Raw genomic sequence first — 13,248 nt, 5'->3', positions numbered from 1 at the left:
TCTGCACCCAACATTCAGATATCTCCACTCACAGCCCAGGACGTCATATGATGTCCACCTAAGGGGAAGTGTTAACCGCTTGCCAACCTCCCACAGTATATTTACTGCGGCGGTCAGCCCCTCCTAGGCAAAGCGACGTAGTACTACATCGCTCGCCCAGGAGCCTGTAGGGGGCGAGCGCACACCGCCGGAGGCGCGCTCCCACCCCCGCTCGTTCCCTGCCTTCCCCGCGCGAGTGACCGGCGGCTCCGATGTCCGCCGGTCACTCGCGATCTCCCGCAGGAGAGGGAGAAAGGCAGGCGGCTGATATAAACAAAGCCGCCTGTCATTCTCCCTGGTGTAACTGCAGGGATCATATACATCACAAGCCACGCCCCCCCACAGTTAGAAACACACCCCTAGGGACACACTTAACCCCTTTGATCACTAATAAAGTTAACCCCTTCCCTGCCAGTGTCATTATTACAGTGACAGTGCATATGCATAGCACTGATTACTGTAGTGATGTCACTGGTCCCCCCAAAAGTGTCAAAAATATTAGTCAGGGGTCCGATCTGTCCGCCGCAATGTCGCAGTCCCGCAAAAAAAAAAAAAAAAATTGCAGATCGCCGCCATTACTCGTTAAAAAGAAAAACAATAAAAAATGACAAAAATCTTTACCTTTGTTAGTAAACGCAATAACTTTTGCGCAAACCAATCAAAATACGCTTATTGCGATTTTTTTTTACCAAACATATGTAGCATAAAACAAATTGGCCTAAAATGTTAAAAAATTTTGATTTATTTTGGGGGGGGGGGGGGGGGGGAAATTTCACATAAAAAAATGTGAAAATAATATTTTTTCAAAATTGTCGCTCTTTTTTTGTTTATAGCGCAAAAAATAAAAATCGCACAGGTGACCAAATACCACCAAAAGAAAGCTCTGTTTGTGGGAAAAAAAGTACTTCAATTTCATGTGTGTACAGTGTCGCATGACCGCGCAATTGTCCATTAAAATCACACAGTGCCGAATCGCAAAATAGGCCCTGGTCTTTGAGCAGCCAAATCCTCCGGGGATTAAGTGGTTAAACACTATCTATTCTTCTTTTGTCAGGTCATGTGACTCACCGTTTTTGAAAGTGGACTTGGTGGTGGCACCGGGGCTCCAAGTCTTGGAGAGTTTGTTGGCAGACACTTGGTAGATGGCGCCTTCGATGCAGCGGAGACTCTTCTTCCACCTCTGCTGAGGATGGGTTCTCCGCACGTGGGACAGCTGACGTGACCGGTTCAACAGGAGCACCCTGAGGAGACACACACCGTATGAGTGACTATAGAACCGAGGATTCAAATCTTACACTAGAAGATTCAAGTCCAAATATGTGTTCATTCCAATGATACATTGATTGCAAAGAACGTGTTTCGGCTGTAACTCTACCCTCCATCAGGACTAACATGTAAATTTAATATTTTTACTATAAATAATTTTACTTTTAATAATTATTTTTTTTTAATAATTATTATAAACTATTCAAGTTATTATATAATTTAAAAAAAATATTATGAAAACATTAATAGCAATAAAAACTGATAATATTATGATTAACGCGATTGGTGATCATCATCTTATGGTATAATAAAATCAATAATACTATGATATATTGTATATAACAAAATGTAAAAAAGTATAATAAACATTTTAAAAATATAGATTTATAGATTCATTGTTGCCAAAGATAACGTGTTTTGGCTGTAGCTCCACCCTCCTTCATCAGGACTAACATTTAAAATGTATATTTTTATTATAAATAAGATTGTTATCAATTTTCATTGATCTTTTTTTAATAATTATTATAAACTATTCAAGGTATTATATAAATTAAAAAAAAATATTATGAAAACATTAATAGCAATAAAAAGGAATAATATTATGATTAACGCTATTGGTGATCATCATCTAATGTTATAATAAAATCAATAATACTATGATATATTGTATATAAGAAAATGTAAAATAGTACAATAAACATTTTAAAAATATAGATTCATTGTTGTCAAAGATAATGTGTTTCGGCTGTAGCTCCATCCTCCTTCATCAGGACTAACATGTAAATTTAATATTTTTTATTAAAAATAAGATTGCTATCAATTTTCAATGATTTTTTTAAAATAATTATTATAAACTATTCAAGTTATTATATAATTTTAAAAAAATATTATGAAAACATTAATAGCAATAAAAACTGATAATATTATGATTAATGCGATTGGTGATCATCATCTTATGGTATAATAAAATCAATAATACTATGATATATTGTATATAAGAAAATGTAAAAAAGTATAATAAACATTTTAAAAATATAGATTTATAGATTCATTGTTATCAAAGATAACGTGTTTCGACTGTAGCTCCATCCTCCTTCATCAGGACTAACGTTACATAAAGAATATAAAAGTTCTTCTACATAAAGGAATGTAACACGCGGCTCAGAGTGCTGGAGAACAAAATCAAATAAAAGGAAGGACAACAGGAAATAAAAATGTAAAAGTAATAAATCAGTAATATTAGTAATCCAAAAATGAGGATCATTGCAAATTGAGAATCATATTTATAATATAAACTGAAAATATTAATAGCAATAATTAATTTTTTATGGAGGGGATAGGGACAATGGACTTTATTGGCACTGACAACCAGACAGTTACGTCATAAAAATCAAAATATTTTATTGAAAAATCATTAAAAGACATATATACGTATGTGTACCACCACAGGTGCAAAACAAGAGAAATAAATCAAAAAACATTCAAATTCAAAAAGCACACATTAAAAGGCATATATAACCTCAATAGCCATAGCCTCTAAAGCCCTCTACATAGACCAAGTATACCATAATGGAGCTGTACAAACTGAAAGCTGTGGAAAAGCCCTAGGGCTATTTCTGGTATGGTAGTATGGAGCTTGTAGGCAGATTCATCGACAGTAGAGGTAGAGAGGCTTGGTATTTGGGTGTTTGAATTCGGTCAGAAACAAACTCTACATGGTTTTGCGCGTTTAGCGCTTCTTCAGGAGTTTAAATATTAGCTGAACAATTCAATATGAACAATGTTGATAACACATAGTTACATAGTTACATAGTAGGTGAGGTTGAATAAAGACAATAGTCCATCTAGTTCAACCTGTGTAGGTATGTGTGGCTGTAATCATCTCCCATACCCCTGAATGTTCTGATCCTTGAGATGTAAGTCTAAGAGTCTTTTGAAAGCCACCATACTACCCGCAGAAACCACCTCTTGTGGTAGAGAATTCCACAATCTTGTTGCCCTAACAGTAAAGAACCCCCCGCGTTGCCTGAGGTTAAAACGCTTCTCCTCTAATCGCATTGTATGCCCTCGAGTCCTCATGCAATCCCTTCGAATGAACAGCTTTTTTTCTAAGCTGGGATCCCATTAAGATATTTATAAATTGCTATCATGTCCCCCTCAGACGTCTCTTCTCCAGGGAGAATAAATCAAGCGATTGTAGACGCTCTTCATAGTCAAGGTCCTCCAATCCCCTAATTAGTTTAGTTGCCCTTCTCTGGACTCTCTCCAGCTCCAACACAGTGCGCAAGAGGCACTATTTTCAATTAAAAAAGTTCAAATGCCTGTGCCTGCAAAGCAGGCAGAAAGGGAGCAGCCGTCCAAAAAATTGCCTCAAACCACGCCCCAAACACAACGGAGAGGGGTATGTATGAAGGAGGTGGGGGGATATTTAGGGACACGGTCCTTGATCTATTCAAATAAAGCAGTGTGAATAAGTTCACAAAATATACAGCTGGGTGCTGTTTTGCCTAAATGCAGTCAACCAACAGGTTCCAGAAAAAGGCAATTCAAAATTCCCTCAGAATATATAATGCAACGCAACCACCCCGGATGTCTAGGTAAAATGTATGCTGATATTTTTCTGTATGCCGGAGAGACCCTTTCAGTACTGAGTAGGGCACCAACTCCTGTAATTACGTTAATAGAACTCGACCTGCATCCGGGGGGAACGCCGGCTGGAACGGCCGTGACCTCAGAAGAGCTCTTGCCTTTTTCTGGAACCTGTTGGTTGACTGCATTTAGGCAAAACAGCACCCAGCTGTATATTTTGTGAACGTATTCACACTGCTTTATTTGAATAGATCAAGGACCGTGTCCCTAAATATCCCCCCACCTCCTTCATACATACCCCTCTCCGTTGTGTTTGGGGCGTGGTTTGAAGCAATTTTTTGGACGGCTGCTCCCTTTCTGTCTGCTTTGCAGGCACAAGCATTTGAACTTTTTTAATTGAAAATAGTGCCTCTTGCGCACTGTGTTATCAACATTGTTCATATTGAATTGTTCAGCTAATATTTAAACTCCTGAAGAAGCGCTAAACGCGCGAAACATGTAGAGTTTGTTTCTGACCGAATTCAAACACCCAAATACCAAGCCTCTCTACCTCTACTGTCGATGAATCTGCCTACAAGCTCCATACTACCATACCAGAAATAGCCCTAGGGCTTTTCCACAGCTTTCAGTTTGTACAGCTCCATTATGGTATACTTGGTCTATGTAGAGGGCTTTAGAGGCTATGGCTATTGAGGTTATATATGCCTTTTAATGTGTGCTTTTTGAATTTGAATGTGAATGTTTTTTGATTTATTTCTCTTGTTTTGCACCTGTGGTGGTACACATACGTATATATGTCTTTTAATGATTTTTCAATAAAATATTTTGATTTTTATGACGTAACTGTCTGGTTGTCAGTGCCAATAAAGTCCATTGTCCCTATCCCCTCCATAAATATTTTGATTAGGACGTGGCACGTATTAATTTGAGTGTCCACAGTGTCATCCTGTGTTGACACTTTTTTCTTCTTTGATATTAATAGCAATAAAATTGATAACAATAATATGATTAACGCTATTGATGATAAATCTGTGATATTAATAATCCAAAAATGGTGAGAGTATAAATATAATTGTTATCAATTTTCAATGATCATCATTTTTGGATTACTAATATTACGGATTTATTACTTCTATGTTTTTATTTCTAGTTGTCCTTCCTTGTATTTGATTTTGTTCTCTGACCCTCTGAGTCGCGAGTTATATTCCCTGATATAGAAGTACTTTTATATATCTTTTATGTAACATGTCAGCCATGATGGAGGGTGGAGCTACAGCCAAAAAGCGTTGTCTTTGCAAACAATGAATCTATATCATTAAATTATCTATTATACCATCCTACATTTTGTTATATACAATATTTCATACTATTATTGATTTTATTATAACAAGACGATGACTAATAACATTATTCGTGTTATTGCTATCAGCTTTATTGCTATTAATATTTTTATATTATAAATTTAGTATTTTTATTATAAATAAGATTATCAATTTTCAATGATCTTTTTTTTAATAATTATTATAAACTATTCAAGTTATTATATAATTTTAAAAAAATATTATGAAAACATTAATAGCAATAAAAACTGATAATATTATGATTAATGCGATTGGTGATCATCATCTTATGTTATAATAAAATCAATAATACTATGATATATTGTATATAACAAAATGTAAAATAGTATAATTAACATTTTAAAAATATAGATTTATAGATTCATTGTTGTCAAATATAACGCGTTTCGGCTGTAGCTCCACCCTCCTTCATTGGAGCTGACATGTTACATAAAAGATATAAAAGTTCTTATATATAAAGGAATGTAACACACGGCTCAGAGGGCTGGAGAACAAAATCAAATATAAGGAAGGACAACAGGAAATAAAAATGTAAAAGTAATAAATCAGTAATCCAAAAATGAGGATAATAAAAATGAAGATCATTGCAAATTGAGAATCATATTTATAATATAAATTGAAAATATTAATAGCAATAAAAGTGATAACAATAATGTGATTAACGCTATTGAAGATAAATCCGTGATATTAATAATCCAAAAATGGTGATAGTGTAAATATGATTGTTATCAATTTTCAATCATCATTTTTGGATTTTTAAGATTACTGATTTATTACTTCTACATTTTTATTTCTGGTTTTCCTTCCTTATATTTGATTTTGTTCTCCGGCCCTCTGAGTCTCCAGTGATATTCCCCTATATATAAGAACTTTTATATATCTTTTATGTAACATGTCAGCCATGATGGAGGGTGGAGCTACAGCCGAAACGCGTTGTCTTGGCAAACAATGAATCTATATCATTAAAATATTTATTATACTATCCTAAATTTTGTTATATACAATAAATCATACCATTATTGATTTTATTATTGACATATGACAGCTGAACGGCTTCTCAGCCGCATCAGTTGTCATTACAAGACAGCAGACCGTCGGCTATGGACGCCGGTACCGGGGTGATGCCTCTAGCTGTAGACATCAATCCAGTACAGCACTTTCCTGAAATATCGGCAATATCGGTAACCTCAGGGGCCAATTCCAATATATCGAGGAAAGTGCAGATCGGCCCTCGATATATTTCGGCTTTGCCGATAATTGGTCGATCCCTAATTTCTATTAATTATTATGACTATTAAATGTATAATAAACATTTATATTATATGAAAATATTAATAGAAATAAAACTGATAACAATAATATGATTACCACTATTGGTATCATCAAGTAATGTTATAAAATTGATATTATATTTATATTAATTATAAATATTAAATGTATAATATGAATTTAATATATAATATGAAAATATTAAAAACAATAAAACTGATAACAATAATATGATTAAGGCTATTGGTGATCATCATGTAATTTTATAATAATATCAATAATAGTATGATATATTGTAGAAAATAAATGTAGACAAGTATAATAAACATTGTAATATATGGATTTATAGATTTGTTTGCAAAGACAGCGTGTTTCGACTGTAGCTCTACCCTCCTTCATCAGGGCTGACATGTTACATAAAAGTTCCTATATATAAAGGAATGTAACACGCAGCTCAGAGGGCCAGAGAACAAAATCAAAGATAAGGAAGGACAACATGAAATAAAAATGTAAAAGCAATAAATCAGTAATATTAGTAATCCTAAAATGAGGATAATAAAAATGAAGATCATTGAAAATTGATAATGTGACGGTACTCACCGTCACTGGAAGTGAAAAACAGCATTATCTTCATATACAAATATGAAGATTTAATCCTACTTTACACTGGGAGACTTAGACTGTTGTAGACCATTGCCATGAAGTCTGACTCCTAAATAATGTGTGTATTCCATGTCCCTCAGTGTCAGACAGGTTTTCCCTATTGTTTGTGTATTGAGATAATGTATATTTAATGTACTGGAGTGTAGGAGATGGACAGACTGATACTGGTGTCTCTTTCTATTGTCTATCTATTTAGCTGGAATGTGGATTGTGCCTGTCCCATTGTTAAATGTTAATGACCTCACATTGTTCTGTCCAGATGGCTAGATAATTAGTTTAGGTTAATTCTGTTCCTGTATACACTTTCATCTGCATATGACACTGTAATCAGGGGAGGGATTGTGTACACTGTATGGGAGTAAGACTGTTTTCATTGGATTGTGAATTTCAGGGCCTGTTCCCAACAAGGTTCACCTTGGCGGTAACCTTGTGGGGGAAAACTGTATAAAAGAGCAGCTGTACCATTAAACTTTGAGTTATACTTCACCCTCAATTTAGAGTCCTGTCTCTTGTTGGGGGAATCTGCTACTAGGGTTTGCTATGCTCTTCATACTCCCTTGAATAATCACTAAGCTCTTGTAAGAGCTTGTTCCTATTCCTGCTGCACTCTCTGGGGAAAGAGAGGTTCACCCACTGGAACCTGGAGCCTTGTCTTAGGTCCAGGGTGGGTAATGGACGGCGAGACCCCAACCAAGCTGCGGCGGTTTGTGGGATCTCAGGTGGTTATGGTGTCTGGTGGAGTGCTTGGAGCCCTCGGGAAGCACTAGGAGCATCCGTCAACGGAGGTACCCAATCGGGGTGCCGGTTGATCCGTTACAGATAACAATCATATTAATAATATAAATTGAAAATAGTAATAGCAATAAAACTAACAAATAAATAACGCTACTGGTGATCATCATGTTATAATATTATCAATACTAGTATGATATATCGTATATAAAAAATGTAGAATAGTATAATAAACATTTAAAGATAGCGATTCATAGATTATGCCTATAGTATCATTAAGTACCTTTGTAAACCAATGGTTGAGATAAAACCAGATGAAGACACAGAAAAGCTTCCCTCAATGCTGCAGCATTGGTCCGATGCTGCAGCTCTATGCCTGAGAACTGAGCGGCCACATGACCACTGATCGCTCAGTACTCAGCCCCAAGCAGATAGTGATGACCGCCAGACACCGTTCTGCCTCTCCAGCACTCAATGGAGCGGTCTGGAGAAGGGGTGGGTGTAGCTGGCTTCAGCTCACAGCCCTGTACTAAGAGGTGGACCCAGCTGTCAACCAAGCAGCAGGGTAGATCTTGCCAACTTTGTCAGGATCCTCTCTGAGACTGCAGCGGCTCTGTGATGTCAGCCATCAGTGGGCTTTATCATGCAGTCGGCTGATTATGGGTCACAACACAGCAAAGTAAGTGCTCCCCCCCCCCCAAGTGTTGCAATTATGGGTGCGCGCAGACATGTATTGCACAGGTCTCAGACCCGGTTAGAGCCCTCCGACACTTTGTGCACGCACAGGAGATTTCCTGAAAGTGCCAATGGTTTGGGGCTTCCAAAACTGAAAATGTATGGAGAAACGTGCATGTGTGCATATGTGCTGTGGGCTTATTTGGGACCCGAAGCCCTGCGGTACATATGTGCACACAGAGGGAGGAGGGGGACACCAACTTCATTCTTGCTGAGAATGTCCCAAATAAAAGAATGAATATAACCAATTGTGAGAGAGGGAGGAGACGGAGCATTTAATTAATGGTGAAGGTGCGCTTTAAGCAGTCGCTGCCAGTGAAGCTTTGAGGCGCATGTCTTTCAGATGACAAATTCACTGCCAGTGAATATTTGGTAAAAGTACCTTATAAATTAGCCCATTGATTATCATTTGATTCCTTCCACAATAGCAGCAGTGCTGACCCACTACCTTGACAGACTGAGTGGAGATTTCAGCTGGTGTCCACAATGACATAGAAGGAGGGTTCAGCGGTAAGTGCACATTGCACTGTCTAAAAATAAAACACCGGGCTTAATAGGGAGGTTGTAAAACCACCATGAACATGGCACAGCCGTCCCTCTACAGAGCAAACGAGGAAATATAGGGTTTTCCTACATTTTACATGCAGGATCTTCTACAGGTGACACCAACAGTGAATGTTGTCACTGCACGTTCCATGTAACCTCCTTATAACACCCAACAATGAGACGGATAAGGAGACGGAGGAATCCAGCCACACCATCAGGAAAACGAGTTTCGGGAAGGAAAGAGGAGAGGAGGGGAATTTAGTGTTGGTAATGAAAGCCGGACACAGAGGGGATGGAGGGAGAAATCTCCCCACAGTCCCTGGTAATAAGAACCATTAACCAGAATATCAATCCTATTTCTAACACTTGTGAAACCCGCAAATTACCCCTCTGTAATAGACCGCGCATCCGCACAATGTACACTGAACAGATGTGACAGCGTAGGAATATACCAACATATACCCTGAATACATACGAGGGGGGGGGGGGGGGAGTGAGAGAGAGGAGAGAGAGGGGCTTTTGGGAGGGGGGTGAGAGAGAGAGGGGGGTATTGGGGGGTGAGAGAGAAAGAGAGAGAGAGGGATGGAGAGAGACAGAGGGATGGAGAGAGAGAGAGAGAGCGAAAGAGAGAGAGGGGGGTGGAGAGGGAGAGAGAGGGGGTGGAGAGAGAGAGAGAGGGGGTGGAGAGAGAGAGGGAGAAAGAGAGGGAGAGAGAGAGTGCAAGAGAGAGGGATGGAGAGGGAGAGAGAGAGAGAGAGGGGGGGTGGAGAGAGAGAGAGGGGGGGATGGAGAGAGAGAGAGAGGGGGGGATGGAGAGAGAGAGGGGGGGATGGAGAGAGAGAGGGGGGGATGGAGAGAGAGAGATGGAGAGAGAGATATGGAGAGAGAGAGATATGGAGAGAGAGAGAGATATGGAGAGAGAGAGAGAGAGAGAGAGAGAGGGAGGGAGAGAGAGAGGGAGAGGGAGAGAGAGAGGGGAGAGAGAGAGGGGAGAGAGAGAGGGGAGAGAGAGAGAGGGGGGTGGAGAGAAAGAGATGGAAGGGAGAGAGGGGAAAGGGGACAGAGAGAGGGGGTAGGAGAGAGAGAGAGGGGGTGAGAGAGAGGGAGGTGAGAGAGAGAGAGAGAGGGAGAGGGGGAGAGAGAGGGAGAGGGAAGGAGAGAGAGAGGGAGAGGGAAAGAGAGAGAGGGAGGGGGATGGAGAGAGAGAGGGAGAGGGAAGGAGAGAGAGAGGGAGAGGGAAGGAGAGAGAGAGGGAGAGGGAAGGAGAGAGAGAGGGAGAGGGAAGGAGAGAGAGAGGGAGAGGGAAGGAGAGAGAGAGGGAGAGGGAAGGAGAGAGAGAGGGAGAGGGAATGAGAGAGGGAGGGAGAGAGGGGGAGGGAGAGAGAGAGGGGGAGGGAGAGAGAGAGGGGGAGGGAGAGAGAGAGGGGGAGGGAGAGAGAGAAGGGGAGGGAGAGAGAGAAGGGGAGGGAGAGAGAGAAGGGGAGGGAGAGAGAGAGGGGGAGGGAGAGAGAGGGGGAGAGGGAGAGACCACATATGTAAACAGAAATTGCACCACAGGTGAGGTATCGCCACAATCATCAGAGTGAGAGCTAGAATTCTAGCGACAGACCTCCTGTGTAAAGCCCCGTACACACGTACCGATCGGCCATCTTTTGTCCCCGGGCTGTCGTGTCCGCTGAAAAGTGCAAAAGACTGCACACAAATTTTGTCGGCCAACAACAGCCGACTGCAGAAGTGATGTCATGTGATGGTTAACTTTCTTTTTTCTTTTCTGAGCATGCCCAGTCTTGCAAATCTGCTGTCTGTCGGCTGAAATCTGTACTGACTGGCGAACAATCGGCCGTTCTGGTGTCGGCATACAAAAATTTTAATGCTTGCACGACAGATTCTGTTCGGCCGAAAGTGCGCTGTCGGCTGTCGGAAGCATCATACTAACAAGCCTACAATCGGCCGATCGGTCGTAGGTTGAATCTTTTCGGCCGACAATCGGTACGTGTGTACGGGCCTTAACTCTAAACTGGTCACATGCAAAGGCTTTTAAAGCTCCACCCATGGAGATTTTGGTGCCGTTCAGACGTACACAAATTTTAAAATGTTTGGTATCAATTTACTCGGTGTAAAATCATCCTTTGTATTTCACCAAACAATTGGGTATTATATTGCGCTTTCGTTGATTTTTACATGTAGGAGAGGAATGTCAGAATTGGCCCAAACTAGAACTTGACACACATATATTGTTGAATCCGCCCGGTGTCTAGCCACAGCTGCACACACGATAAAGGGAGACAATGCAGTCCCTGTAGAATATAAGGGACCATCTTCCTGGACTGTGGCAGAAACCAGAGGATACAATATGTGGCATGTGAAAGGTTAAAGTCGGCACCACTATACCAGAGATCGCACTGTTGCTCGCAGTTCCGACAGACTCTTCATTGTTTCCTGGTAATACCGCTCACAAAACCATATATATTTTTTGCATACATCATTAATTTTAAATTATAATAAAACATCAGAATGAATTGGAAGCGTAGGGCACAGTGTGTGTTATAATGGGATTCAGTATGAGAAGATCTGGAAATGCTGACGTTTCGGTCCCTACCATAACAGAATAGTAAGAACTCCACCCAAAAGTGATGTTATTTTTGGGCAGAAAGTCATAGAATAACAAGGATTAGAGCTCTGGGGTTCTGTTACTCCAGGACCTCTCCTCCGTGGTGTCTCTACCTCTGCTTTCCTACAGGTGATGAGTGACAAAGACTTCCTAAAACATGGGATTTTTGACGTACCGTAGAATCCATTTCTCTGATGTTCATTGACGGACACAGCTCCTGTCATTCTTGACCACTAGGTTATACTGCCCCCTACAGGAGTAGGACACTAGGCAGAAAAAAAAACTGGGAAGTCCCAGCCTTCCTGTCAGCAGGAACATTAAAGGCCGGGGACTCTTCAACCCAAATCATGGTTGCCTTGTTTAATCTGGAAACCGGAGGGTCCGGTCCACCACTGGTGGGACAGTCAACTTAAGAAGGGACTCCTCATAGGGGTAACACCTAGTAAAGCGCTTAGGAACCCCATGGGAACGCTTTGGTCGTCCCCACTCTTTTACGACTATTCTGTCAAAATAAGCAGGGAAAGGAAACACCTTTGCCGCTCTGGATGGCTTGTGAGTGCCACAGGGTACCTGCGCTCCGTCGCAGCTTCAGCTGCGTCCTCCATCTTCAGGGTCTCACGCACATATACAATCAGTGCATCCACCAGCGCCATTTTGTGCGCGGTCACAAATGTGGAGGAATCATCCTCACTATCAGAGGATTACAGGCGCTTGGTCGCAGACCCAGAAAAGTGACCCACGTCCGCGACGGCCAAATCAGATTCAAGACTGATAAGACAGATGAGGCAGGGGAAGGTAGGAGTGCTTTCAGCTAGCCCGTCGCCCGCAAGCGGCCTCCACCTAGGACACAAGGGACTCCAGGACCGCTGTCAGTGCATGAATGGTTGGGACCCGGAGGGCCCCGCAGCTTCAGAGAGGGGATTAGATGGGGAGATGTGCTCCAAAGACTCCATGAGTCACTAGGGGGACCCCACAAAAGGAGTAACACACTGCTAAGGCACGACGCTAGTAGCAGCACCAGTTCCTCAAATACAAGGCACAGAGGGATCCTCAGCAGAGAGGGAGATGACCCCACTAGACTCACCACCCGCCATCACAGGCACCTGCAACCGCCAGGAGAATCTGTACTACACGAGCGCCGATTAGGAAGCTAAATGATCCAGGGGTCAACACTAGGGGATAAGGAGGGGCTCCCACTGCCAAAATTGCCGCCCAGAGGGCTCCACTGTCATGGCCACGGCTATTTGCAATGCAAACCACAAGAAAATGGCTGCCGGACTACACAAACATGGCCGCTGTGTAGAGGAATATACAGGCAACAACAAAATGGTGGCCCTGCGTGGTGCCACGAAGTATACAGGGACCCAGAAATGGGAGCCAGGCCTCTAGGACAGATCCAGGCAGGACAGGGGGCCCTGGCAGGTTCCCCCAGTAGGT

General features: G+C 41.3%; 1 protein-coding gene across 1 annotated transcript in view; it reads right to left on the bottom strand.

Annotated features, from left to right (window-relative positions):
- Positions 1-13,248, bottom strand: part of ZC3H3 (zinc finger CCCH-type containing 3) — a gene marked incomplete at its 5' end in the record, with an annotated part of 425,081 nt that overhangs the window by 157,056 nt on the left and 254,777 nt on the right. Inside the window, one exon of the mRNA XM_082257608.1 lies at positions 1,108-1,280. Coding sequence (XP_082113734.1) covers positions 1,108-1,280 — 173 coding nt within the window. The remainder of the gene's footprint in view (positions 1-1,107; positions 1,281-13,248) is intronic.

Source organism: Pelophylax lessonae, assembly GCF_965119305.1.
Source record: "Pelophylax lessonae genome assembly, chromosome: 5".
Classification (NCBI taxonomy): Eukaryota; Metazoa; Chordata; class Amphibia; order Anura; family Ranidae; genus Pelophylax; species Pelophylax lessonae.
This window is presented reverse-complemented; position numbering and strand designations above follow the sequence as displayed.